The following is a 24,052-nucleotide window of genomic DNA, read 5'->3' as shown; positions in this document are numbered from 1 at the left end:
GTATTAAAATTCGACATGTTGCATTTTATCGGGGTATGGTAAGCAATGGCGCAGTTCAAAATGTTGGTGGAGTCCTTCGGCCAAACATAAACAGTATCATATATACACAAATGGCCACACAGAAGAATAATTAAACATATTTATATCTGACGAATATCTATAAAATATATGGATATCAATAAATAAAGCAATACATTGCATCAAATCAAGAAGCAACGATAGCGAGGCTTCAGTACATTTCTTCATAGCCTTAAATATATATTTTGAAAGATTTCTAATATTCCGACTGTTATTACTTGACATGATGGCTACAAATTTATTTATAGTATTAAAGGATATATTCAGGTTAAATTTAGTTCTCATGTCAATATATAGAGGACAAATACACAAAAAGTGGTACTCTGATTCAGCCGTATTAGTATCACATATTTTACATTTTCTGTTCCCTCTAACAATATTGTTGTATCTACCAGTTTCTATTTCCAGTGAATGTGAACTCAATCTAAATCTTGACAAAGCAGTTCGATGACACTCGTTATCAATGGTATCAATATATATTTCAAATACACACTCCTTTTTTAAATTTTACATAATATTCTAATTTACTTTGTGAATTAACAATATCAAACCATTGTTGAACATACTGATCTCTTAATCTTTGTTTAAGCATTGGGAAACAACTTGTTTCATTATTATAGTTTAACCAAATATTACTAAAACCAAATTCATCGAGTAAACCTTTTACCGCTTTTGCCCAATTTTGTTTAACATTTACCGTTACAAAGGAGTTGTCTCGAACAGTATTATAATAAACCGGTACAATTAAAGAATTTGGGGAGTTCATAACTGTACACCAAAACTTTAGAGCTCTCTCTTTACAAAGAACAGATAGTGGGAAGCGACCAAATTACCCCAGAACAGCAGCATACGATGTCTGCTGACGGACGCCTAAAATCTATTTACAAAATTTGTGATGTAACTTGTCAACTTCATTCAGATTATAAATTCCCCACACTTCAGATCCACATGTTATAATAGGCACAACTAAAGAGTCAAACAATAGCAGTTTAGTTTTAATATCCAGTTTTACTCTGCTAAATAAAGATAAAAGATTGCTAAAAGCTTTTAATGCTTGTTCATTTAGTGTTTTCACAGCGTCATTGAGAGTACCATTGTAGGTGAAATTAATTCCTAGGTACGTAAATCGGTCAACTTTTTCTATGTTGTCACTATTTAATGACCATACAAAATCCACTATTGACTTCCTTTTCTGGAAAATACAAATTTTAGTTTTATTAACATTGATTTTCAAACCCCATTTGCGAGAATAATTGTATATACAATTGAGCTGAGACTGTAAGCTTTGTGGATCTGTAGTGAATAGGGCTATGCCATCAGCAAACTTGAAGTATCATATATAAGGACAGCCTTCCAATATCATTATTAGTGAGGTTGTTAAATTTAAACTATCTCTTACATCGTTGATAAAAAAGAATAAACAACAGTGGGGAAAGTGGTTCTCCTTGTTTCACCCCTAGTGATATACACGATTTAACATTTCGGTAAATAGATTTTAACATAACTAGCATTTTACTACTTATGCCCGATTGAACTAATTTAATCCATAGCGCATCGTGAATGACCGTGTCAAACGCCTTTTCATAATCAATAATAGCACAATAAAGCTTCATTTTGTTTGCTAACACATTTTGTATGACAGAATGTAGGATAAAAATACAATCAACTGTACTACAATTGTCTCTAAAACCAAACTGCGCATCGTTAAATTTATTTTCGATTTCACACCAGCTATTTATTCGATCACGTAATGTTAACGAGAATATTTTGGCCATAATGATCATTGGTGTTATTCCTCGGTAGTTAGAGGGATTACGTTTATCCCTTTTTTATAAATTGGAATAATTACACCCTTAGTCCATGAATCGGGATAGACGCCTCTGTCAAAAATATAGTTAAAAATAATTGCAAGATATGGCGAAATAAAATCTTTGCAGTCAATAAAAAATCTGCAACATTTCCTGTTAGATTAGGGCTCTTATGTCTTGACATAGAAGAAATTGTTTTAATTATTTCACCAACAGTAATCGCACAATCTAAACAATCAATATGAACACCATCGGCTGAATCTTAGTTAATCTGATCTCGGAAACTATTATCATTCGGCGTAGAAGCCATATTCTTAAAATGATCTACAGATGCATTTATATCTACATCGTTAACATTAGGTTTTACGTCTTAATAAACTTCCAAAATATAAAGGGCTACGCGATTCCCAAGAGGTTGAGAATGAGTGTCATTTTGTATTTAAATGTACATCATATACACTAATACAAGAATTTCGTGCTTTGGTCCTGTGCTCTCTGAAGATCATTTTACTAATCTTACAGACGTTGGAAAATTAGCGTTTCTAATGAATAACAGGAGTGGATTATCGCCCTTGGTTAATGGCGGGCACGTGCTTTTTGCTCTAAGCAATTTTTTAATTACTTAGTGTACAACAGGATTATTCTAGTTTTTTTGTGTGTGGATTTATAACACAATGGCCAGCACTTCTAACAGGTTTTCTCCTTTGTGGCAAAATGAAAAGAAGCGCAAACGTAGAGGGACAAGTGCTTCATCATGCCCGGACACGTGTCCGGATATCGGCCAGTATGATGGCCAGCGTGGTCATCATGGTGGACGTGGCACCCCATCTGTATTCCCTGAGACGGCACCACCGCGTAGGGAGTTTACTTGTATGTCGTTGGACAACAAACTCGACTGTTTATTTGACCTCATCACTTACACAAGTCCAATTCACAATAAATTGGATAATATTGAGCAATGTTTGTTTCACACAAAGGCTACCACCGATGTCATTGAGAGCCGCCTTCGCCTTTTGGAGTACAAAAGTATAGATAACGAGGCCAGGATGTTGAAAGGGAACTTAATTTTCAATGGCATTGCCGACCCAAACGGGGCCGAGAACTGTGTTGACACCATCCGTAAGTTCCTTAGTGAACGTTTGTTTGAGGACGTGTCTAAAATCGGAATAGTGCAGGCGAACAGAATCGGCCGCCGGCGTGGTGGCCCGGGATCTCGCCCAAGAGGTGTGCTTGTAACATTTTCAGACCTCTGTGATGTCAATTTTATTATGAGCAACGTTGGGAAACTCAAGGGCTCCCCCTACAGTGTCATACGGGACTACCCGCTTGAAATTCGCACTGCCAGGCAGCAGCTTTGGCCGGATTTTAAGGACGCACAGAAAAGATGTGGTCCTAGAAATGTCCAATTGCTTTTTCCTGCCGCTCTTAAGGTCAATGGAGATGTCGTTCGTGATTTATTTCCTGGCTGGTACGATATCCTTCGTGGATCGAGGAATGCCAACAATGTTGCTCGTGTCGGTGAGCGTCTGTCCGCCCTCAAGATCGAGTCTGTGCAGCGACAAGTCAGGTTGGCGACATCGTATGCGTCCCAGCCCACCCCTAAACCGCCGATGGAGTCTTCACGAGTGACATCCGATGTGGACAGCAGTTCAGGCGACGAAACAGGATGCGAAGTCGACCTTGACCCGCAGGGAGGTACTACTAGACGTGCGATGCCTCGCGACGGCACAAGTCCTGTCCTTACAGCCCCCGGCTATCTCCTTAATGTCCATCCAGCCATGAACACACAGGGGAGCAAAGTGTCCACGTCGCATGTATCCAACCCCACGGAGACGGGCCTCAAAAGTAAAGCACCAAGTATCACTTCCGGTTCGAACCCCAATGGCTCCCCCGATATCGAGTTGGCTCAACCTAACAGTATTCCTCATACGGAGAGCTCCAAGCTCTAGGGTTGCGCGGGGAGTGTGGCATTCTGTGACGTTTGTGTAACACGCCCGTGCTCATCTTCGAAACTTCATTGTGCCCATATCTCTTCTGAAGAATTCCAATCTTTGATTAATTCCCATAACGAAACGATGAAAAGTGATTCTCGTAGTATACAGCATCCAGAAAATAGAAATAATAATTTGTTGAATGACCTCTTTTATGATGCTTTAGATTTAAATATTGGTTCACTCAACGTGTGTGGCCTAAAGACAAGGCTTAACTATCCAGAATTCGTTGATCTAATTAAGAATTTTAATATTTTCTGTGTCCAGGAGACTAAAATTGACATTTTGATATCATAAGTTTGGATAATTATCACTTTTATTCTAAACCAAGGTACTTTATAGTTTTTCATTTGATATCCCATAACTATATCGATTATATTGTATCCTATTTCAAATAAATGAATTTGTTTTGTTATAAAAAAATAAATAATAATAATATCTAAACTAACCACATTCCCCTTACTTACTAATTATATTTGTTTTGTATAATGATAAACTCTAAACCTGTTGTGTAGCCGCCATTAACCCACATATTTATACCTGTGTTAACATATATATATTGCGTTTTCACATGCTTTTACTTAAATGTAAACTGTGATATAATAAAAGAATATTGAGTTGAGTTGAGTTGAACAAAATAAGGCAGTTAGCGAAGTACACTGTTAAAGCTTATTCTCTAAGAAGTGCACTATATGCATAGCATTTATACTTGTTTCATTATGCATTGTCCCATTAAATTTTGTATTTAACATTTATATGTATTACTATTGTATAAACGACCAAGTATTCTCAATTAACAAAAGGAAGTTAGATAAACAGTAGTACACGTTGTTTATTGTTTGGTGTTCTGGGAAATATTATTCCTTTTATCATAATAAAACACACATGTTAAAACAACTTGAAGATATTTTAGAAGGAATACGAATACAAGTTTCGAAATGTTAATTGATTGTTTGATTGTTTTTACTCCTTAATTGTCACGATTATTTCATTTATCATGAGTGTGTATTCGAAGTACTGTTTCTCAGATAGCTGGAATAATCCAATTGATATAAACTTGAATTATTTCCATGACCAATTCAAGCAAAGGCTGTTGGATCAGTTCAAGCGGGCATGGTTTAATTCATTACTGATTAGTCCTGTTTTGTATTTGTTCAAAGAGTGTATCAATTTGTGTTCTCATTATATTTGGATAAAGTTCCGAAAACTTTCCGCATAGCAGTTACAAAACTAAGGCTATCCTCGCACTCCTTACGCATTGAAACTGGTAGATATGGCAATGATGGAATAGAGCATAAACAAGGATACTGTCTTATTTGTGATTCTGGGGATCTAGAAGATGAGTGTCACTTTGTATTTGTAAAACCTACGAAACTATTAAGAAAAATATCTTAAGAAAACTTAAACTTGTGACCAAGTGTTATGAAATTTATAGAATTCTGGCAAACAACGAACAATTATGTACTTGTACGGTTATGTAAATGAATACATGAAGCTTTTATTATACGTTCCAATATTGTTAATAATGTATAGTTGTTATAAACGATGGCACTCTTGATTGTTTTAAATGTACTTAATACCAGCCCAACCTCATATTATTTGTGATTACACTTTACTTACATGATACATAATTATATATGATATTTCTCCCACCTCAGATAAGTAGATCACAAAATTTGTCCATGCTCGAAATTCCTTTCTCCCACCTCAGACAAGTAGATCCAAAAAATTAAACATGCTAGAAATTCTTATCTTGCCCACGGGCAAAGATAAAACAAGAACCCGTATGGAACTCCTTTTTAATGGTCATCGCATTGTAATTACCTCCCTTGTTGAAGACTGTGGTCTGAAGTATCATAGAAACCTTGTCTTGTGGCAATATTTAGAATGCTAATTAATTATTTTTCGCTTAAAATGTCACCGTAAAAAAATTCACGCACCTTTCAAGAAATATTTTTTTCACTCTCCTCAGACTGACTATTTATAGACCGATTTGACTTAAAGCATAATCTGAATCACTGCACGCATATCCATGACAACCACGAATTATCACATATCCATACGCATTTATTTTCACTACGCACAAAAGAACTCCAGCAAAACTCATTTTTACTGAATTTTGTTTAACTGAGGTGTGAGAAAAAGCATTTACCATAGCCGCTTGTGTAAGATAGGTTCATCCCAACCTTCGCGCAGGGTGTTTTGCGGAAACTCTGTAAACCTCGTTTCCGCAACTCCCTATAATAAGTTCCTGGGGGGGGGGGAGGGGGTCTGTGTGCATGAAAGGTCCCCTCATTAGTATTGCTGATTTCGTTAGAGGAAGGAATCAGGTGCTAGAAAAGTGAAGGTGATCGTGTCGCATCATGGTCATAACCGACAAAATCAAGATGGCCGCCAAATTTTGAAGGACCAACATTAGCAACATTTCAGTAATTTACAAACGGATTTTCTGTACAGGTTAGGTTTATTTATAATTTTTCTTCAAGATAGTACATGGGGATAATAAATGAATCACACTTACAGTGGAAAAATACATTATTTCCTATTTTTCCCCCTTTTTTATCCAAAAATCTAAACTTATGGTTATTTTGGTTAATGTGATAAATTTAAATGTTGAGATTATATTAGTTCACATTTGATATAAATATCGTGATCAAATATGTAATTTAAATTAAAAAAAGTGGGTGGGGTAATTTGACATGAAAATGAGCCAAATTTTAATTAAGCGTAATTAGTGACAATCACGGTTTTAGGACATATTTTTCTAAACAAGTGTTTGTTTTGTTATTTTTTAACTTGATTTCCGGCATTTATTCATCCTTTTTAGAATAATAAAACAATAGTATTAATTGCGGTAAATTTTATGTGGGAGTAAGAGTGCATCTTTAAAATATATGTTTGAATCTTGAATCTTGTAAAGTTTTTACTGAACATCTATTCTCATTCATCAGAGGTTTGATAATGATAAATCAAACGCATAGTATCATCACTCTGGTGAACGAGAATAATATCTGGGAGCTCGCTAGGTTGTCGTAAACCATATCCACTTGCGGATTTAGAGGGGGCGCAACTGGCGCCCCCTCTAAAGTCGTCCAAGTTTACTTTTTATTTCAATATGGGAGGGAATAAAGTAATAAAACATGCTCAAAATGCACCTTTTTTTACTACAAATTGTTTTAATGGTCTTGAGGAAGTAGCCCCCAAAATAGTTTACCCCATATATTTTCGGTTCTTAGGAAGGGACGCATGTCAGAAGGTTGCGCCTCTAAGTTACACCCCCTCTACCGCCGCTTCCTGGATCCGCCCGCCTGAAATCAGCCAATAAATTTGACGTAAATCTTGATATATAAAACGGACTTATGCTGCCAAGTCTTTTCAAGCATTATATAGAGAAATTATATTGAAAATTAGTGAAAAGATCTTCAGCTGCCCTTTTACCTGCAACCTTAAAACCGGTTTAATCGAATATTTCGCAATAAATCCGAACAAGCACTCTAACACGGAAGTGATTCGAGAAAAATAAATTGGTAAACATATGTGTTCCAGGTAAATACTGTTTGATTTCTTTCCAATTTTTAAATAATTATGTATGTAGTTTATAGAATTTTAATTGTTATTACAATTTGCATTTGTTTAGAAGCTCAATAACTACGGTTATGAAAAGGATTACCATCGTTTTAAAAAAATGAAGAGACCAATATTTTTAGTTTAATCTTTGATTATCTAGTGATAAAAGTTCCATCTAATCAAAAATTGTGTTGTTGGTATACGTTTGACGAGTTGTGAGGAAAATCAGGAAAATATGGCGACTCAAACTGTGAATAACAAAGGGTGTGCTCAGTGCGACCTCACGTTTAAGAAAAGCCAGAAGTCTATGAACTGCAGTGTATGCCTACATTGGTTTTGCTTAGATTGTAGCCACATTTCCAACAAGCTATATGAAACTCTCAAAAACGAACCTTCAACAAAGAATCTTCCGTTCAATTGTGATGGTTGTACCCGTGTCCTGCCCAAGCTAACAGAGTTTGGAAGGGCTCTACTTGATCAGAAACAGCAGATCCAGAATTGTGAGCAGAAAGTTGAAGATCTGAAAAAATCTATGGATGTTGCTATTTGTGATAAGGTTGAGTTGGCGATTAAGAGTTACAGAGAAAGGGAGGAGAGGAAGTGCAATGTAATCATTCACAATGTACCCGAACCTGACGCAGGTAGTGAAAACAAAAAAGAAGATGATGAAATTTGTATCAAGAAAATAATGGAGGTGATAGATTGTCAAGATGTTAACATTGTAAAGTCTGTCAGACTTGGAGCACCAGGTACCAAACCAAGACTGATCAAAGTTCAGTTGGATTCTGTCTCTGATAAGCACCATGTTCTAGGGGGAACAAGACTTTTGAGAACCAAAAGAGGGGAAGAATATGCGCATGCATGGAATAAAGTGTTTATCACACCAGATTAGTCTAAGGAGGAAAGGGAGAAAAGCATGATGCTAAAACGAGAGTTAGAAAGGAGGAGGACGGATGAAGGAAATAAGAATTTGGTGATTTTCAGAGGGGAGATAATTGAAAGGGGGGCGAACAGGGGAGCAAGTGGGATCACAAATCTCATTGCTCCAGCACCTCGTTTTCAACGTTAGACCGGACCAGGAGGATGGTGTAAATATGTTAAATGTTCAAACAGTTAAAAGTTTTGAAGTTAATGTTATTTCAGTTGTTAGTGATGAAAATTCGATAAATAGTTATCGATCAGTTGATAACTGTGATATTACAGTAAATAGTGGACAAATGACCAGTGGCTCCCGAGTTAATGAGTCAATTGACAGTGATATTGAGGTGAGTGATATTTCTAGTCCAGAATCATCAGAGTCTAGTCAAGAATTTGAAGAATCATTGATTAATGAACATCGAAAGACTGAAATTGTTTTAAATAAGTGTAAATGTTTATATACTAATGCAGATCAGTTGCAAAATAAGATGAGTGAGTTGCAGGTACAGGTTACATTGATTAATCCGGATTTTATATTTGTAACTGAAGTTTTACCGAAGCTTAACCATGACAATGTGTCCTGCTCATCAGTAATTTATGCTCTTGATGGATAAACAGCATTTCCAAGCACAGATGATGGTAGAGGTGTGTTAATTTATGCAAAATCTGAGCTTAATATTTCACCAAATGCAAACTTAAACTTGATGTACCATGATGCTTCTTGGATAGACTGGATTGTTGAAGATGAGACTGTTGTAATTGGATGTATCTATAGAAGCCCTTCTGAAACGGACAATTGTGACATAATTATTGAATTGCTACGGGAAGCAGCTAGAATTTCTGAGAATTTGCTTGTAACCGGAGACTTTAACATGAAAGACATTGAGTGGGAAACATATACAACCATTCACAGTGAATCTCACCATGAATATATGTTTATTGAATGCTTGAGAGATAATTTTCTATTCCAGCATGTACAACAATTTACAAGATGTAGGAATGATCAGCCTTTGAATTTGCTGGATCTAGTACTGTCCAAGGATGAAAATAACGTTACCAATTTTGAGCATTTACCATCTATTGGGTTAAGTGATCATGTGACTTTAGTATTTGATTTTTGCTGTAACTATAAAGAAGTTTACACTGGGAATATGTCTTACAGCTACAGAAGATGTAATTTGCTTGCATTTATTCAAGATTGGGAGTCTGTCAACTGGAAAGAAACACTTTGTGATTGTGATGTCAATGAAATGTGGAGCTCCTTCTCCAAGAAGTATAAAGTTAGTGTTGATAAATATGTTCCAAAGTCGAAACCTAAAACGGGCTGTAAAACAAAGCCATTATGGATGTCTGGTGAAGTTCTGTCACATATTAAGAAAAAGCTTGGGACAAGTATTTGGCTACTAGAAGAAATGAAGACTATGAAGCATATAAAATAGTGAGAAATAGGGCAAATGACTTTGTAAAGAATAGTAAGAGACAATATGAAAGAAATATATCCCAGAAAGCTAAGAGTGAGCCGAAACAATTCTGGCGATATGTAAAGTCTAAAACAAAATCAAGAAGCAATATTTCTAATCTCAAACGTGAAAATGGGGAATTTGTAAGAAATGATAAAGAAAAGGTGGATGTACTGAATGAATTTTTTACTACTGTGTTTACAAAGGAAAATATTGACACCATACCTGATATTGAGGATAAAGATGTGAATAGTGAACTCAGTTCTCTTAATTTTTCTGAAGAAGAAGTTTTGAAGCTTTTGAAAGACATTGACCCTAGTAAATCCATGGGCCCTGATTGTGTACACCCATTCCTATTGAAAAGTATGCCAGATATTTTTGTTGAGCCATTAACTATAATATTTAACAAATCTGTAACTACAGGGAAAGTACCTTCAGATTGGAAAGATGCAAGAATTTCACCACTATTTAAGAAGGGAAAGAAAACTGACCCTGGGAACTATCGTCCTGTCAGTCTTACATCGGTTGTATGCAAACTTCTAGAGAAAATAGTTCGGCAACATATTATAAAGCATTTGAATGAAAATCAGTTACTGTCAAATGATCAATATGGTTTTAGATCAAAACGGTCATGTGCTCTTCAACTTTTAAATGTAATGGAAGATTGGACAGAATTTGTTGAAAACCATCAGAGTTGGGATAGTGTGTATCTGGATCTAGCAAAGGCCTTTGATAAGGTTCCACACAAAAGACTGTTAAAGAAAGTATCTTCTCTTGGAATCAGGGGCAATTTGCTGATGTGGATAGATGATTTCCTAGCGAATCGACGACAATGTGTATCGGTCAAGGGATGTACATCAGATTGGAGAAATGTTGATAGCGGTGTGCCTCAGGGTAGTGTTTTAGGACCTGTACTTTTTATCATTTACGTGAATGATATCACAGAGGTAGTTAACTCAAGTATCAAGGTGTTTGCTGATGACACGAAAGTGTATGCCCCAACAACAGATTCCGACAACCTTCAGGATGACCTGAATTCATTGTGTGATTGGGCTAAAAAGTGGGAGCTTACATTCAATGTTGATAAGTGCAAAATTATACACTATGGGTATAATAATCCTGAAAAGAAGTATTTAATGAACAATATACCTTTGGAATCTGCTACAGAAGAGAGTGATTTAGGAGTATTGTTTGAAAGGGACTTGAAATTTCATAAACACATATCTACAAAGATAAACAAGGCAAACAGTATATTATCTATAATCAACAGAACTTTTGATTTCATGGATAAGTACACTTTCATGAAGTTGTATACAGCTATGGTCCGACCCCATCTTGAGTTTGCGAATGTGGTTTGGCACCCATATATGAGAAAAGATATTGAAAGTTTAGAAAGACTACAAAAGAGGGCTACAAAATTGATTCCATCTCTAAAAGATATGTCATATGAAGAAAGGCTCAAGCAGTTAAAATTACCCACTCTTGCTCATAGAAGAATGCGTGGAGACGCTATACAGACTTTTAAGATTGTAAAAGGTATCGATGATTGTGACTTTGAAAGATTCTTTTGCTACGCTTCATCAACAAGAGGGCATAACTTAAAGCTTGAAAAACCCAGATTTAGGACCACTTTCTGCCAGCACCAGTTTTCTCGTCGTGTTATACAAGTGTGGAATGACTTGCCTCAACATGTGATAGATGCTGAAGATGTAGAATCATTTAAAGTAAGGTTGGACCGCCACTGGCAAGGAGACATGCTGTACCAGTTTTGAGACCTGTATCAACGTTGTCTATGGACAGCTGTAATTTAATCATATATACTCATAACTGTTACCAACAACCTTTACACGATAAGATTTTATGAGCTCCGAAGATAGATCGTGATGAAACAAGTTTAGACGAAGAGGGGTTTAAAAAGGGCACAAGTCCTTATACAGAACCCAAAATCATCCTACAGGTATCCTACAGGTTTTAAAAATTACAAAATATTTTCCAGGAAGTGGATTTAATTTTTTTTTAATGGCAGATATTTAGAAATTTACAAAAACAACAATTTACTGTTGCCATTTTAATTGATTGACATTTTTATTCTAACAAAAATAATTTTAATAGGGATATTTATTGATTTTCTGAGGCGTTTCAAGGAACGAGGCTTCCGAGGAACGCAGCGATCGTAATTCTTTGGTTGACTAATTAGCCCTCGGGGGCCAGAAAACCAAACCCAGCAGAATATAGACAGACTATACATTCATCGTTTTGCTTGCTTAAGTTAACTCTATGCAGAGAGAATTGGAAAGTGTGTCTAACTCAACGACTGCACTGTAGCTTACAAGTTACATGTACCTTCATATGTAGTGTTATTAAGTTCAATTAAGTCTGAAAATATGACAATGAACTCATTGATTCTCATCATATTGTAGTGCACACTTAGCATCATTACAATAGAATATACATCTGATCTCCAAATATCTTTCATTATAATTCTTCATCCAATATGAAGGGCCATGATTGTTACACTGTTGTGGTACCGTAATTCATATTGTTATGACTTGTGTTGGTACAACTCACTAATCATGTTCCTGATTAAAAGGCAATAGAATGATGGTAACAATAAAATGACACACTGTCAATAGGCATTTTCGGGATACTTACTTAAATGCACTTAGGTAATCCTAGGAGGAAAAGTACACTTTGTGTGGGGCTTGGACCCACGACGACCGGAACACTACCCTTGTGCCAATTGAAATAGTCAGGGGTCTAGATCGTACCCACAAACACCACACTCCTCCCCCATTTACTTTTTTACTTCTGACACTAGTAGGAAAAGTGCGCTCAGTGTGGGGCTTGAACCCACAATCGCTTGAACACAAGCATGGCGCTTAAACCGGGCGGCTGGTTTGTACCCACAAACACTACAGTGTTGCCATTATTCATGAAAATACTATTGGCATGTGCAATATCATTAATATCCCTACATATCCCAAACATATCCGATTGTTCAGAACTTTGTTAAAGTTAACAACTTGATTAATGACATTGTTTACTTTTAAGTGTGAAATATTTGATGATGTGCTCAAATATTTAACTATAAACAGTACAGCTGAAACAATTGTCTCAAATCCTGTTTGAAATACTGCAGATGTGTATTATAGGAACAAATTTATGTACAGATTTACAATCTTCTATGTTTCTGTGATACAGAACAATTTACCATTTCTGCATGTTGAACATTACTAAGTATTGACAAAGCCATTTTAACATATATACAACAGCTTCATGGTCACATCATCAAGTAGTGTTTATTAGTATGCTTACGCTTTCATTGACTGCTTAATGACCAAAAATAATCATAAATACCCGATCTTCATCAGTACATGTTCATCAGAAAGAAAAACAAATTATATGATGATGAAAAGTATCAAAACATCTAACGTTTACTTTTTGTATTCACAAGGAAAAATGTATTTGACATTAATGAATCAACTGCAAATTGAACATATAATACTATTTAGTGCTTGAGCTCATGTTGTTACAAATGCAATCTTGATTATTTTAATCTTTAAGGAGATAACATTGAATGAGGGTGAAACACAGCGAATGTCCTCATGCCTGGTTACAACAGGAAACAAAATAAATACAACCTGGTTGAATGGTTGTGTAATTTAACGATTAATTCAAATTTTAGCATGTACAGTTATTGCCAAATATATTTTGTGTTTATTTCAATGGCATTGCTTTGACCTAGGCTATGACTGAAACAAACATTAAATATATTCACATGTTAATTTATACACATCTTACCATTGACAAAGTACAAAATAATGTGTGCATATGTGCAGTAAGGCCATTATTTCTGGCTTTAACAAAACTATTGTTCAGTTATGCAAAGCTCTTGTTTCTGGCTTCAATTAATGTCCAGTTATATCTGACTAATAATTGTCTGATTATGCAAGGCTCATAGCTCTGACTGTTTGTTAAATTATGCTCGGAGCTTGGCTATAACTAAAAAGATATAAAAAAAATAGCTTGAGATTTAGCACTATATGACAAGGCTCTTGGTCATATCACAGTTAATTGTCAATCTATTAATTTGAAACGTAATACACCTGTTACCAGTGACAATACACACATTGGGAATAAGCTCAGGTGTTCTCATTGTCTTATTCTTCTTCTTCAGTAATGGCCCTCGTTGTCTAAATAAGACGTGTAAAGCATCATTCTTGATCTGGTTACTTAAATTTGGGTGAATCTTTGTACATATGTTACTAATCAGTGGCAGTATGCACATGTGTAGCAAGGCCCACAACTCTGGCTTTGATTGTTGTCTAATAGAACCCCGTGATAGACTAAAAAACAGACCAGTATTTGATATCTTGTTGACTAGTTTTATTTCCATGTTAACATGACTGAGGTATCTAATGGTTTACTTGCAGATAAAGAAATGAAGATGAAGACTCACATGCTGATGGTATCAACAACATATTTCCTTCTTTTGAACATGGCTGTAGTTGTTGAATCTGAGGTTGTTGGTCAAACAACAACAGAAGCAGCTTCAACAGCAGCAAAGATAACAACAACAACAAGTTCCAATCCTATCCCAAGTACAACCGCTGATGACAAAGGCACTAACAATGAAACCACTGTAATCCCAAGTACCACAAGTGTTACACCATCCAGTTCTAAATTTTCACAAAATAATTCAAGCACACCTGCTGTTGCTACAGCAACAAACACTTCTTCCACTGCTGCTACTACTTCAACAGCAGCACTAACTTCAACACCCACTACCTCTGTAAAAACTACTGCTAATTCAACAAGAGTAACTACAACAGCAAAACCTAATACAACTGTTACACCTGCCACTACAAAGAAAGATTATTCCACAGCCAGCACACCATCAGCTACAGCAGCAGCTACAACAATAGCAGCAATAACAACAACAACACCAACAACAACAATTAAAACTACTACCCCTAGAGTACAACCTACACCAAACGACAGTACTACAACAAAAGAGCCAAAATCAACAGTGCATTCAACAACAATCCACAGTTCTGTGACTCCAAGCCAGAATGCCTCAGCTACAACATCCCATGCATCAGCTAAAGACAACTCAAAGTCAAGTAAGTATCACTATGAGTTCAGCATCACTACTTTGATAACCAGTAATCTAATGCATTTTTGCAATCACTTGTCAAATCAGGAACAGGTATCTGCAATGGATGTTAAAATAAAGTCAATAAAACCAAAACATATTGTAGGTACATGTATGTGTATGTTTCAGCTGTTTCTGGTTATGGGCATTTTTGTAGGTGAAAATCCTACATTTCATTCAAATTTCTCAGCTTAAATTGCCGTAACAATAACTTCTGATCTTAGTTATTTTTTCTTGTTTATTTTCAACAAAGGTCAACTTTGCATAATTGGAATGTGGGACTTCAAACAAAGCCAACAGATCCCTTCAGAGAAAAGCATGCTTGACCCTGAAGGGGTCCATCCACTGGTCTTTATATATACAGTAAATTCTCTGGACCGTTACATTACTTTCCCCACCGAGAAGACCCGTCCCGAGCCTTGGTCTGGGAATCATATGGGTAAGGCAACTCCGTTCCGGCAGTTGTCAACATCCCACCGCTGCCACCATTTGTAACGTGTGATGTCAAACACGGCCAACAGATCCCTTCAGAGAAAAGCATGCTCAACCCTGAAGGGGTCCACTGGACAGTACAGTAAATTCTCAATCCACACAGAGCCAGAGCTATGCTGATTTGTATATCACCAACCAAGTAAACATACATACTATGAACGTACTTCCGTCTATGAATGTTATGAATGCACACCCGCCACCAGGACCTACAGCAGACCGTTGCATTATCATGAACGCACATCGGCTGCCTACAGCAAACTGTTACATTATTATGAACGCACATACGCAGCATACACCAAACCGTTACATTATTATGAACGCACATCCGCCACCTACAGCGGACCGTAACATTATCATGAGCGCACATCTGCCACCAACAGCGGACCGTTACATTATCATGAACGCACATCCGCCACCTACAGCGGACCGTTACATTATCATGAATCCACATCCGCCACCTACAGCAGATCGTTACATTATCATGAACGCACATCCACCGCCTACAGCAGATAGTTACATTATATCAAGAATATCTATGTATATATATACAGATGCATGCACGTACACCTTCCTCAATTAATGTTAGGTTGTGAATATTATTTTAACTTACCGGTATTATTATTTTGCATGCCGTTAAGCCTTACTTAGATTATCCTCACAGCAAAACAATTCATGTCTGTAACTTAATGATTTACATTTGCAGATATAAAGTTGACAGTTGCTGTCGTACTCACCTGTCTGGTGATCTTCCTCATCATCATTGTCATTGTATGCTTCGTCATTCGCAGAAAGAAAAAATACTTCAGGTAAGAGATTTCACAAAATTAAAGAGTTTTCTTATTTGGTATTATTATTCAAGAAAGGAAGCAAAAAAATATTTCGAAGGTAACTTATTGAATTTTAAATATGTCTTTCCATTCCATCCTTTAGAATTTTCTATGGTTTACAAACAATTCTGACCTTGTCGAGAAACATTATCATAATCGGGCTAATGTAGAAAAGTTTTAGCATGCAAAACCTTAAGGTTAGCCATAATTCAAACACTTTTCAAGATATTTAAATAAAACTTACCAGTACATGGTACAAATCTGTTTCACACAGAAATAGCGAGGCCCATAACTCTGGCATTAATTATTGTTGAGTTATTCTCTTTTTGTAACATCATATGATGAACTCCATCAGCATAAGTTGATACACGTATATGAATCAAGAATTTCAGTTGACTAATTCCAACACTTTTCCACACTATCATCAACCAATGCCTAGAAAATATTCTTGTTTGTTTCATTTTCTTAGGAATAAATATTAAGCTACAAGTAATTTAAAGAAAGTTACACATTTGTTCAACATTTACAGTCAGTTCCAGTTGACCCGTCTGCAGGAGGATGAGGATAATATCATGGATGAACAGGACCTCCAGGATTTCGATGGAGCAAGATAGATCAGATGGACTCAGGCAGAGAGACTTAGTCCAAGAAAAGGCAGGAATGGACAAAACGTCATCCCCATCAATGTTATCCAGAAAAAGAAATCTATGTCTTTCTTTTCAACAACTAGTTTTATTGATCAACATTAACAAATGTCTGGGAATTCCTTGTAGAATTAATTTAAAATGCATACCCAGTCTCCACACAGTGATCTCCCTTGACAAATGAACGAGATCTCCGCACCACGTACGAAAAAGAGCTGAACCGTAGCATTACACTTTCTTTTGGAAAAGGAATTTTACATACATGAATGTAATATTTTATCAAAGTTTTATTGAATAATGTTGTTTTCAATGTTAAACAATCAAAAATTATTTCAAATGAAAGAGAGCTTGAGCCGTTTGAATGATCTCATATTTTTTTTATAATTATGATCATAATCACATATGTGTGATGGCAGTGATTACTGAGTTAGTAACTACTGTATGGAGTTTCATGAATACTGTGTTATAGTTTCATGTTTATCATATCTTACCAGAGGTTCACCATCTTGCCTGTGTGGTCAGAATGTTAGCGCTTGCAAAGTGTAAGTTTATTGGGGCCATGTTATCTACGCACGTATTGTACGATCACTTTTTTAATTTAATATTTCTGAGTAAATAAGACCTATTTTGAATCTAAAAGCTTTCTTACTCATTTTAGGCAAAGACCATTTGATTTTGAAAGTAAAACCTTTAATTTTATTTGTGACATTCACGAAATGTTTAACTGTAATTCTTGATATTATGATGTTTGGTTGTATGCTCGTTGGTAATATTGACCCATTAATAAGCGAGGCGATTCATACCTTCATATCGTCAAGAAAATCCAACTACCTGACTGTACATTGTGTACATTCTCTGGTTTGATGTAAAATAATTTACCGTAATTACCCTTTCTATTAAGTATTCATTTAAAGCACAATTAAAGACAGTGTGGACACACAATTTATTTTTATTTTTTGCAGTGTGGTTTTCAGTATTTAGACTTGAAGTTAACCGTCCATAGATTAGAAGTGACCAGCAAATGTTACATGGTAATCATATAAACCTGACAATGTCTGCCATTTGGTCAGATATCTAACCAATCTCAGACATGGACCAGAGGCCACCTGATCTCATTGAGATACAGCACATATCTTAATTGGATCTTTATTGTTACTTTATTTTCTCCACAAAAAGTCTATCAAGTCTAAAATAAGTTCTTTCGTCTTCTTAAGGACACTATTGTGGTCACCTTCAATTATTCTTGGAGGACAATTTTGTGGTCACCTACATTTATTTATTTATTCATTCATTAAGGACAATTTCATGGTCACCTTCATTCATATCATTCATATTTGTTTTCTGTCAGGGTACTATAATTAAGTCCTGTAGTCATATTCATTTAGTTATTAATTTTCGATATGAACTTTTTAAAGTGCTCTTGAATTATTTTGCTTTGAGATTCATTCGTCACTATGGTAATAATAGATTCAACTGATTAGTGTTTTAAGTATTGGAGTTCATAGTGTTATCATGTGCAGTTTAAAAAAAAAACCTCACCGTATTATTGTACAATACTGGTACTAGTATTTCACAAAACTTCAGTTTGATATATAAAGATAACATGAAGCCTTTGTATGTATAATTATTATGTATTATGGGAATGGTATATAATATTATTTTTATTTAAAATGATGCCTCTTGTGTGTTTTCACATTCCATAATTATATCCAAGGTATTCAGATGTTATCAACATTGGCTGATGTACCAGTATGTCTTACCTGATCTGGCTGGGTATGACAAAAACAGTTCTGACTTGAAATTAATATGAAGATTAAAAAACATAAATAGGATTTCCCCTTGTAAATCCAGCTCTTAGTTATATGAAAAGTTTTCATATAACTAAGAGCTGCAAAACTCTTAATTTCTTTGAAATGGATTGACGAAATGCATCAAAACTTTAAGAATATCTTCTCCAAGATACTCAACAATAATTTTTTGCCTTTTTATTAAAAAGAAAATCGTCTCTTAATTTTCTGATTTTCAGTTACCAAAATGGCTAATAGCTTTAAAATCTGATTGTCAAAATGTACATAAAGAATTCTTATAGTATCAGATGTTAGATCCTCAAAATGGCCAAATGCATATTTTCTCCTAATGTCATTGAAATATAATGACATTTAGACAAACCTATCATTTCAATAATAGTAATATTTTCCCACCACATCATAATGTTATATGTTGATTATAGCAATAATATTTTTGTTTAAAGTACATATCATACTATTTTCACATATAGTTAATGTATCAAATGTTCAAACAAGCTGGTAATAATGTTAAATTTTATGCCGATACAATTTTAATACCATTTGGAACTGTATCATTTGCCAATTACCAATATCTAAAACTGTTAACTAATATACAAAATAAATGACCTAAAATTATAAAAAAAAAGTATAATTTTTCTACACCTTAAAGCTGCACTCTCACAGATTGAACGTTTTGACAGTTTTTTTTATTTTTTGTCTTGGATTAAGCCAGTTATGGGAAAATGCATGTAAACCCGTCAAATAAGTCTGCTGACAAAAAAATAAGATCGCAGATTCTTATATTGAAGTTTAAAAAATGGTGTTTGATGCATTTTTCCTAAACTGTCAGTAATGGTTTAAGCCATAAAACCTTAATTTTAGAACAGAAATATGAAAATTTGCAAACGGATCTTTTGTCAGCAGTCTTTTATCACTGGCTTGCAGATATTTACGCAAGAATTTGCTCATTCCAAGACAAAAAAATAAAAAAGAGTGCAGCTTTAACCTCTTGCCAATGATACCAACCTAATGTGGGGTCACCAAGCATCGAAAATTCACATAATTGTATATATGTTATATAACTTTAATACCTATAATTAATGATGTGTTGTAATATATACTTGGTAGATCTATATTTGTTACTATTATAGGGATCTCACACAAGTGTTTTATAATCCAGGGACCTACATATATATATATAAGAAGGCGCTGTTCTGTCATGGATTGTGCCATATGCTCACCGATATTTACCCACATTTTTGTATTGTTGTATGTACATTATACATTTGATTTTCTTGTTAATGTTCTGCGATCGGTATTTTATACAGATCTACCATATGGTGGTCATGATTAGTGTGTGTGTAAGCTTGGAATGCGTCTCTTTGTACATTTACATATTTCTTGTGTTACATATTTTATTGAATACAATGTTTGTAATGATGCTTTTGCCACTAAACTTGTGATTCTTTTTTATATTTTGTCTATTTTCAAGGCAGTATGTTTTTGTTAGTAGAATGTACATTGACAAAATGATTCATTTACAGTTACATGTAGTTTAGTGTTGTAGTGATCTGTGTATATAACCAAAAAATGTGGCAACACCAATATAAATTTATTGGGATGTGATTTGTCTGCATGTTTCGTGGATCAGATGGCTTCAGGGACAACCCCCCACCCCCCACCCCTTGCTTTATTTGTTGTAAAGTATTGACACCCCAATTTGCTTCAAATAAGCAAAGAAAGCCATCGAAAGAGGTTCTAAAAACACTTTTGACTCTGGGCAGGGTGCTTAACTATTGGCCATTGGAGACCTTGAGTGGCCCCTAAACCCCTTGCTGAAATGGTTTCAGCCATTCATCTGCCAGGTAACATCCCTGAATTATGGAATATGTATTCTCAATAACTAGTTGTAATGGAAGGCTCATTATGTGCTTTTTCTTTGTGTGTACATGCCGATTTGTTAAGTAATGGGACATATTCTCTACACATAATCAAAAAATAACAGATAAGCATAATGAGGCAGTTTTGGACAAGAAGTGTTAAGTGATTATGAAAAAAGGCATGATAATATTTAAGTTATATTCAAACATTTTTTAACCATCCCCAACGGATACTGCCACTCATTTTTCAAATATGGTCAACAGTGTACTTTACCATCCCTGATGGATATTGCCACCCATGTCTTAAACATGGTAAACAGTGTACCTTACCATCCCTGATGGTTGTTGCCACCCATGTTTCAATGACAGTAAACAGTGTACCTTACCATCCCCGATGGTTATTGCCACCCATGTTTCAAACACGGTAAACAGTGTACCGGGTACCTTACCATCCCTGATGGTTATTGCCACCCATGTTTCAAAACACAGTAAACAGTGTACCGGGTACCTTACCATCCCCGATGGTTATTGCCACCCATGTTTCAAAACACAGTAAACAGTGTACCGGGTACCTGACCATCCCTGATGGTTATTGCCACCCATGTTTCAAAACACAGTAAACAGTGTACCTTACCATTCCAGATGGTTATTGCCACCCATGTTTCAAACACGGTTAACAGTGTACCTTACCATCATTGATGGATATTGCGGCCCATGTTTCAAACACAGTTTACAGTGTACTTTACCATCATTGATGGATATTGCCGCCAATGTTTCAAACATGGTCAACAGTGTACCATACCATCCCTGAGTGATGGATGTTGTCACCCATGTTTCAAACACGGTTTACAGTGTACCTTACCATTCCTGATGGATATTGCCACCCATGTTTCAAACATGGTCAACAGTGTACCATACCATCCCTGAGCGATGGATATTGTCACTCATGTTTCAAACATGGTTTACAGTGTACCTTACCATTCCTGATGGATATTGCCACCCATGTTTCAAACACGGTTTACAGTGTACCTTACCATTCCTGATGGATATTGCCACCCATGTTACAAACATGGTCAACAGTATACCATACCATCCCCGAGTGATGGATATTGTCACTCATGTTTCAAACACGGTTTACAGTGTACCTTACCATTCCTGATGGATATTGCCACCCATGTTTCAAACACGGTTAACAGTGTACCTTACCATCTCTGATGGATATTGCCGCCCATGTTTCAAACACGGTTTACAGTGTACCTTACCATTCCTGATGGATATTGCCACCCATGTTTCAAACACGGTTAACAGTGTACCTTACCATCTCTGATGGATATTGCCGCCCATGTTTCAAACACGGTTTACAGTGTACTTTACCATCTCTGATGGATATTGCCGCCCATGTTTCAAACACGGTTTACAGTGTACCTTACCATCTCTGATGGATATTGCCACTCATGTTTCAAACACGGTTAACAGTGTACCTTACCATCTCTGATGGATATTGCCGCCCATGTTTCAAACACGGTTTACAGTGTACCTTACCATCTCTGATGGATATTGCCGCCCATGTTTCAAACATGGTTAACAGTGTACCTTACCATCTCTGATGGATATTGCCGCCCATGTTTCAAACATGGTTAACAGTGTACCATACCATCCCTGAGTGATGGATATTGCCACCCATGTTTCAAACACGGTTTACAGTGTACCTTACCATCTCTGATGGATATTGCCGCCCATGTTTCAAACATGGTTAACAGTGTACCATACCATCCCTGAGTGATGGATATTGCCACCCATGTTTCAAACACGGTTTACAGTGTACATGTATTAGTTTCTGAATCTGTGATATGTAGATGTCTTTCAGATTGCTGTTTGCACTTTCATATAGCATAGAAAATTAGTGTATTCATACACCATTTATGATAGGAAGATGTTTTATGTTTTCACATTGCTAGTCAAAACAACAGACATACTATACATGGTTCAGCTTGTCTGTTTTTTGTTTTACTTAAACCTTAGCAAGAATTCAAAAATCTTTCATGACATTCAAATGAATCTTGGTACTGATGGTGCCGGAGACAATACACACATGTATGGAGAGCCCTCTGTTTGACTGTAAAAACAACAGATAACCATGTGAATTAACTCGGCAGCGCCCCTGTTTCTTATTTCGATTTCTTCCATTTTCTGTTATTTTGTGCCATGCTATATGTGTTGATAGATCAATGTTTCTTTTATACAACTGTTAATTTTAAGTTTTGTTTATTTGTTTATTGTCACATATATGAGTTTTTCCTGTTGTTTTACATGTTGCTACATTTGCAGTATGATGTGTTTAACGGAAACCAATCTTGTTGTTTTAACAATATGCACATTGATGTTTAAGTGCCATAATTAAAACTACGCAAATCAGTGTTGTTTTGTTTTCATTCAATAGTTTTTTCGCTGTTATGTGTATAAGATTGGTTTTTACACTCTTTGTAATTTTGATTGTTGAAACATGGTGTTTTGTTTTAATTGCATGACAAGAAATATTCCGATGGTTAACTGCAACTCCATAGCAATATAACATGTTAATATTTACTGTTGACTTTATGAGTAGCTCTAATGTTTTAGTCAGTCAAGAGTTGAAATAACTGACCAAAACTAGAGCTATCACTGAAGGTGATTAATACTCCCGAACGCCGCCTCTCATTTATTTTTGTATGAAGTTTTATGAAATTCCATCTTGTAGTTTTCAAGTTACTGTACGGACAAAAGTTTGACAAAAAAACACACAGAAAAAGGCAATAACTCTGTCATTTGCTAAAATAGTGTAATGATTCATGTACACTGAACTCCTTCTCATTGTGCTGTACCATTGTATAAAGTTTTATTACATTCTTTCCGGTAGTTTTCAAGTTTTGATCAGGACAAGAAAAAAGTAACAAAGAGCAATAACTCTGTAATTGCCTGAAATAGAATTGTGGTTCCTGTACACTGCACTCCCTCTCATTATGACCTATCACTGCATGAAGATTTATTAAATTCCATCCAATAGTTTTCAAGTTATGCTCTGGACAAGAAAAAGTAACAAAGGGCAGTAACTCTGCAATTAGCTGAAATAGAATTGCGGTTCATGTACACTTCTTTCTCTCATTATGATCTATCACTGTATGAAGTTTTATTTAATTCCATCCAAGAGTTTTCAAGTTATGCTCCGGACAAGAAAAAGTAACGAAGGGCAGTAATTGGATGAAATAGAGTTATGGTTCTTGTGCACTGCACTTCCTATCATTGTGCTTTACCATTGTATTAAGTTTTAATAAATTCCATCTAGTAGTTTGCAAGTTAATGTCTGTAAAAATATTTGACAGCAAAAAAATAAAATAAAGGGCAATAACTCGGTAATTAGCTAAAGTAGAGTTATGGTTCTTGAACACTGCACTTCCTCTCATTGTGC

The 24,052-nt window shown here is 35.6% G+C and overlaps 1 protein-coding gene across 1 annotated transcript; it reads left to right on the top strand.

Annotated features, from left to right (window-relative positions):
* Nucleotides 1-7,322: 7,322 nt before the first annotated feature.
* Nucleotides 7,323-23,023, top strand: LOC128208244 (uncharacterized). The gene is made up of 4 exons (XM_052911726.1): nt 7,323-7,423; nt 14,256-14,945; nt 16,173-16,275; nt 16,826-23,023. The coding sequence occupies exons 2-4, from the start codon at nt 14,264-14,266 to the stop codon at nt 16,908-16,910; spliced, it is 870 nt and encodes a 289-aa protein (XP_052767686.1). The 5' UTR covers nt 7,323-7,423; nt 14,256-14,263; the 3' UTR covers nt 16,911-23,023.
* Nucleotides 23,024-24,052: the final 1,029 nt, after the last annotated feature.

Source organism: Mya arenaria, chromosome 11, assembly GCF_026914265.1.
Source record: "Mya arenaria isolate MELC-2E11 chromosome 11, ASM2691426v1".
Lineage (NCBI taxonomy): Eukaryota > Metazoa > Mollusca > Bivalvia > Myida > Myidae > Mya > Mya arenaria.
This window is presented reverse-complemented; position numbering and strand designations above follow the sequence as displayed.

Bases quoted from the DNA above. Each gene is read 5' to 3' on its own strand.
- LOC128208244 (XM_052911726.1), top strand. From the start codon at position 14,264: ATGAAGATGAAGACTCACATGCTGATGGTATCAACAACATATTTCCTT. The intron at 14,946-16,172 runs GTAAGTATCACT...TTACATTTGCAG, and splicing joins TAAAGACAACTCAAAGTCAA to ATATAAAGTTGACAGTTGCT. The intron at 16,276-16,825 runs GTAAGAGATTTC...CAACATTTACAG, and splicing joins AGAAAGAAAAAATACTTCAG to TCAGTTCCAGTTGACCCGTC.